The sequence below is a fragment of the Diceros bicornis genome, chromosome 3, assembly GCF_020826845.1.
Source record: "Diceros bicornis minor isolate mBicDic1 chromosome 3, mDicBic1.mat.cur, whole genome shotgun sequence".
NCBI lineage: Eukaryota > Metazoa > Chordata > Mammalia > Perissodactyla > Rhinocerotidae > Diceros > Diceros bicornis.
In genome coordinates this window covers 51,960,703-51,966,759 of record NC_080742.1, presented here as the reverse complement: position 1 = coordinate 51,966,759, position 6,057 = coordinate 51,960,703, and the positions used below count along the sequence as shown (strand labels likewise).

Genomic DNA, 6,057 nt, shown 5'->3' with positions numbered 1-6,057 from the left:
GGTATGGGGCGGGGCGCGCGCGAGGCCGAGACGGAGCGCGCGCGCGCGCGCGTGGGCGGGGGAGGAGCGGAGCGAACTTTGGTGGCGTTGGCGGCGGCGGGAGGGGGAGGGGTGGGCGCTTGACAGCGGGGGAGGGGAAGAGAGCAGAGGAAAGGGGGGATGGGAAGCGAGGCAGGAGGGGGAGGGGCCTCGGTGAGCCCAGTAAAACGACAACGCGAGAAAAATTAGTATTTTTGCACTTCACAAATTAATGACCATGAGCTCGTTTTTGATAAACTCCAACTACATCGAGCCCAAGTTCCCTCCCTTCGAGGAGTACGCGCAGCACAGCGGCCCGGGCGGCGGAGACGGCGGCCCGGGCGGGGGCCCCGGCTACCAGCAGCCCCCAGCGCCCGCGGCCCAGCACCTGCCACCGCAGCAGCCCCAGCTTCCCCACGCGGGCGGCAGCCGAGAGCCCCCCGCCTCCTACTACGCGCCGCGGGCTGCCCGCGAACCCTCCTACCCCACGGCCGCGCTCTACCCCGCGCACGGTGCCGCCGACGCCGCCTACCCCTATGGCTATCGCGGCGGCGCCAGCCCCGGGCAGCCGCCGCAGCCCGAGCAGCCCGCGGCGCACGCCAAGGGTCCGGCGCACGGCCTGCACGCGAGCCATGTTTTGCCGCCCGGGCGGCAGCCCCCGCCGCCGCCTCCCCCGCAGCATCGAGCGGCGCCCCCCGCGCCCCCGCGGCTCTGCGAGGCGGCTCCCGCCACCCCGGGCATTCCGGCAAGGGCCAGCGCCCCCGCGTGCCCGCTGCTCCTGGCCGACAAGAGCCCACCGGGCCTGAAGGGCAAGGAGCCCGTGGTGTACCCCTGGATGAAGAAGATCCATGTCAGCGCCGGTACGTGGCGCCGCTGGGGAGGCGCGGGAGGGTGGGCGGGGGTCAGGAGGCGAGGCAGAAGGGAAGGGGGCCTCGGGAGGGGAGCCCCCATCTGGCCCAAGCTACAGTGGGATGTGGGTGTGTGCGCGCCAGCCCGCCGCCTGATCCTAACGTGAGAACCCTTTTGTACTCGGGGTCCCTTTATCGGGAGATTTACGAGACGCCAAACTGTTAGGGCAGTAATTATAGCCCCCATAAATTTAATTGCCCTGGCAGAGGCTTCAGGCCATGTGTCTTTGAAGCTTTTCTTCAGCCCCAATGCCCAGCACCATTCTTTATGGCTCTCGGGTGTTTCCCGTTGTCAATAGCCTGTGAAACATTTTCTTTGCCGTTTTATGTATCTTGCGTGAACTTGGTGTCAGGTTATTATATAATGATGATGTCCAATTGCTCTTCCCCACCCCACCTTTTCTCTCCTCCTCCTTTCCCTCTCTTCCACTCCCTCCTCCTTGGCTTTCTCCTTCGGGGTTATGGGCTTTCAGTCAACCCCAGTTATAACGGAGGGGAGCCCAAGCGCTCTCGAACCGCCTACACCCGACAGCAGGTCTTGGAGCTGGAGAAGGAGTTCCACTTTAACCGCTACCTGACCCGGCGGCGCCGCATCGAGATCGCCCACACGCTCTGCTTGTCGGAGCGCCAGGTCAAGATCTGGTTTCAGAACCGGAGGATGAAGTGGAAGAAAGACCACAAACTGCCCAACACTAAGATGAGATCCTCCAACTCGGCCTCGGCCTCAGCAGGCCCGCCAGGGAAAGCACAAACTCAGAGCCCGCACCCGCATCCCCACCCTCACCAGGGCACCTCCACACCCATTCCCTCCTCCATATAATCTTCTAGAGATCTAGACCAGTTTCTTTCCCTCACCTGCTTTTCTCTCTTCTGAACCTTTTGCCTTCACCCCTCCCTGGTCTGGAGCATAACAGACCCCAAAACAAAACCCAACTTGATGAAAAGGATAATAAAAAAAGAAGACATTATCCCCGTAAGAGTGTGTGCTGGTTGCCGTCCAGGAGAGGACAATAGCCAGGATGCTGGCTGGTGGAACAGGAACCTGCGGGCCTGAACAACGCTGTCAGGCTTGGGTACCTGAGAGGGACCACTTGGCATCAAATACTTTTGAGATGGCTAAAGTCAGCAAGACAGTCCATGCTGACTGGGGACCTGTACATGTATATTTGTTGCAAGAAGAAGAAAACAGACCCCTTTCCCACCTTTTTACCTCCCCCTCCCTCATTAAGGCAGCTCAAAGAAGCTCTTATTGAACTGAAGAAATGAGTAGACATTGTGGACCTCACAAGATTATTTAATTCTCAAAATTTATAGAACTTGATGGTAAATGTGACCCGTGTTAGTTTCCCTTCTTTGCATTTATTTAAAATATCGTTGTAGAGATATTCTTGTCTTATTCTGAGGCACAATCTGGGGGGAGAGGGGAGTGCATTTAGACCCATGTGCCGCTGTACAAATCGTGGTGTGGCTATATAGAAAGCCATGTGCTAAGAATAAACTGTTTGAAAAAATTAAAGTTCTAAGACATTTGTGTGTTTTCTACTTTTAATTAAAAACACAAAAGTTCTTTGAATTGAGATGCTTGACCTTGCCTGTAACAATCTTGTAGATGGCTTGACTTGTGTTCACTTGGATTCTGACTGCTCACATAATTTGCGTGAGTGTATTCAACTTGAGCTGAACTCTTGTCAAGCTTGACCCACTGTGGGAAAAGTTCCAAAGAGCATGAAGGCTCTTGAGCTCTGAGAGGGCTCCTCTTCTTCCCAAACTTGGCCAGGCTTTCAGGCTTCAAGTCTCTGTAAGGCATAGAAACGTGTCCTTCCCAGCAGTGAAAGGTGAAACCATGCAGTGCTCCGGGTCCAGGAGTTTCTGCAGCTGTTCTACACGCTGAACTCTGAGCACACTTGGAAAGAAGTGGTCCCTGTGGTATTTATTGCACCTTCACACTTAATCTGCCTGTTTCCCTGGAGATAAAAAATAGTTTGTGCAAAGGGTTGAGATTGCTTTTTGTTTCTTGGCTGTTTTTAAGGTTCTCTTCACTAACTACAGCTTGGGAATTTTTGTTTGTTTGCTTGTTTATTTTCTTTCTTCTTTTTTTTTTTTTTGAAGCAAGAACTCTCAAAATAAACTGAATTTTCCCAGTACACCCTCCAAAGTTTCTTCTGAGGAAAAAAAAAAAAAGCATAATGACTTCCCAAAATGCACCCCAAGCAAGGTAGACCTCAGAGTATTAAGTGTTGGAAGAAAGCCAAACTCTGAACTAGGGTCACTTTCCTCAAATGCTCCCGGATCTTTCTGCCCAACCTAGAGATCTAGATTCAAAAGGTTGAAAATCAAAGCCCACTTCTAAATCTCCATAACCCTAGTATTTGTTTACTGATTTACAAATTGACAAGGAGGACTTAGACTTGGTTGTCAGAGAAGGGAGCAATCTGCAACAAGAGACAGAAAACCAACACACACTAGCCCCAGAGTATTAGAACTGTCACCTGGCCTTGAATGAGTGTGGTTTTTAGTTCACATAATAATTTTAGCAGAGATGGGAAGGGGCAGCACTCACCTACCTCTGCAATGTCAGAGGAATTTTAAACATTTTTCCATCAGTGGCAAGTCCTTAGCCAGTGGTCAGTGCTGTTACTCCTTTTGCCTCTGCTGCCCTATGTGTGATACAGGCACGGGTCATCAGTTCTCTACCTGTGAACAAACCAGATCTGAGAGGAAAGTGATGGACACTAGTCTCTGAGGGGCTTCCACCTCTCCCTAAGAAAATTCAGGGGCAAACAAATACATGCCTTCCCGAGTCAGGCCAAACCTGGCCTAAAGTGCATTTTATAAGGTGTGAACGGGTGCCAGGGATTTCTGGAGGCACTGCAACTGCTGCTGAAACTTATTAACCCTCCCCTACTACACGCACTTGTAAAACGAAATTAAATCACGCTGAAAATAGCAATTTTCCCAGGAATCATTAATCACCTCGTACAATAAATACTTCTTTGTAATTCAACAGCAATTCTGAAAGGCATTCTCTGGGAAAAGTCTGTGGAGAAGCGAGGGATCTTCTTGCAAATAATGTGGTCTCGGGCAAAGACACAGCATCTTGGCTGTCTGCTCAAAAAATGCCTAGACTCTTGGTGGAAATTGAGTGTTGAGCTACAAAACCTCAAATGGCAGATTATCATCATTTAAGGTAAATTCTTGTATTTCTCCTTTGTAGGGAAGTCTGGGTATGGGGGCATTCATTAGCTTCATACTGGAGGCAGTTGTTTAGGGATAAAAAGGGTAACTTTCTTTCACCTACTCGTATGTCTGTCCAAGAAAGGAAGAGAGAATTGAGATTGTTTTTCTAATATTCCGGGACAAAATGGCATTTTTGTCCAAACTGTCTTTGGACAAACTGATTATTAAGGTATTGGTAAATTTTACAAAGCCAAAATGATCCAGAATGATCCAAATGATTGTGTCATTTCTTCACAGTGTTTTGCCTGTTTCAGTTTTGGGTTTTAAGGGAGCTTGTTATAACAGCTTAGAAAATCCCACTTCATGCTTTAAAATCGTGCATTGTCTGCGCTTTGCTAGGGCAACCGTAAGAGTTCACCCAGAGGACAAATTTTCTATCTCATTAATTGTTTTTTTTTTTTTTTAAGCAAACCCTACTGGCCCCTCAAACCCTTGACCTTTAAAGACAGTATTTTGTGTAAGCTCTATAATTCTCCTACCCAAATGACCCTTACACATGCTCCCCTCTCCTTTCTCTCTTTCTCCCTCCTTCCCTCTAACGCACACTCATCTGCTTTAGTCACAGAGCCAAGCTGTGCATGACTCCGGAGATAAAAGTTTTAACATCTGAAATCAACCTAAATCGGATAGGAGACACTTTAATGGTCACAGTTTGAATTAAGTACTTACCACTCTCCCCACTGAAGAAAAATGGCACTTTGCAGGCTCTCTTTCCTAGTTTTGCTGAAATCTACGATATACCCGGTGTTTTATTACAGCAGGAATTCAACTGTGACAGACATAGTAGAGTACTTAATACCCAGGATGGAGCTCATGGGAAGATTACCTAGATATATGGTATATGGGGAGTGGGCCCTTGGCGCACAGCGTCTCTGACTTTGTACCCAGCTGTCCCAGGGTGCCCACATTCCCCCCCCACCTCTTAGCCTCCTGTCCATGGGGTGGGTATCATCATCTCTCCTCTGTCCCCTTGCTCCCCTAAGCTTCCAAACTGTTCTGCTCTTCTCACTGCTGGCTTCCCTTCAGCAGTTTCAACATAGAAACAGATCAATGAGTCTGGAATGGAAGGAAAGAAAAACCCCAAAGAATCAATGTAGCAAACAGAAACGTGGGGCATCCTGTCTGAATGAGTGGGTTCTGTGTAGGCAAGAGGCTGTTCTTCGCACTCCCTTAGTCTCTGCATCCCTAGCTGCCATCCTGTATTGAAGAACACCCTTCAAGTCTCACGCTTCCCAACCACTGCTTCTCTTGCCCCTTCTCTAGATTATACACTGGCCCAAGAATAGCTCTGCTTCCTCTCAAAGAGTATAGGCTGAGAAAAATAAGAGGAGGAAGAGACATGAGTTCTAAGTCTTTGATAGCATCAGGGAGGCTGCTAGGGCTGTTGTGAAACATCCTAGTCTGCAACTTCTGTCTTGAAATTCTGGCATCTCTTCTCCTTAAGAGCCCAAACTCATGGACTATCCTTCTCCCCTCTTTCAGGCAAATGCCACTTTCTCTGGGATTGATTCCTGGGACTAAAACAGATTCCCTGATTGAAAGAATGTCCAAGGCCAAGATATCTGGAAGCCATTTTGGTTCAATCTTCTCAGTTTACCAATGAGGAAACGGAGGGAGCTGAATGCTCCCCCCCCAACCCCGTGCTCTTTATGTTAATATTTATGTTAATGAGTGTGTAGGTTGAAAGAGCCTTCGGGTCTCGCCTTGGTTAGGGGTAAGTGCACAGGCATCTTTCCTCTGCGGAAGCCTATTCTGCTTGGAATGGACGTGTGCATCTGGGCTTACACTTGACATGGAGGGCCACAGGTGTGCTGCGGGCCACAGGTGTGCTGCGGCCAGGGAGGAAGGGTGGGTTCTTGCCTGTTGCGCCATCAGAGCGGCCCGGGAGATTATG

General features: G+C 49.9%; 1 protein-coding gene across 1 annotated transcript; it reads left to right on the top strand.

Moving 5' to 3' along the window:
- Nucleotides 1-250: 250 nt before the first annotated feature.
- On the top strand, nucleotides 251-1,865 carry HOXA4 (homeobox A4). Its single transcript, XM_058568862.1, has 2 exons — nucleotides 251-878; nucleotides 1,400-1,865. The coding sequence occupies exons 1-2, from the start codon at nucleotides 251-253 to the stop codon at nucleotides 1,744-1,746; spliced, it is 975 nt and encodes a 324-aa protein (XP_058424845.1). The 3' UTR covers nucleotides 1,747-1,865.
- Nucleotides 1,866-6,057: the final 4,192 nt, after the last annotated feature.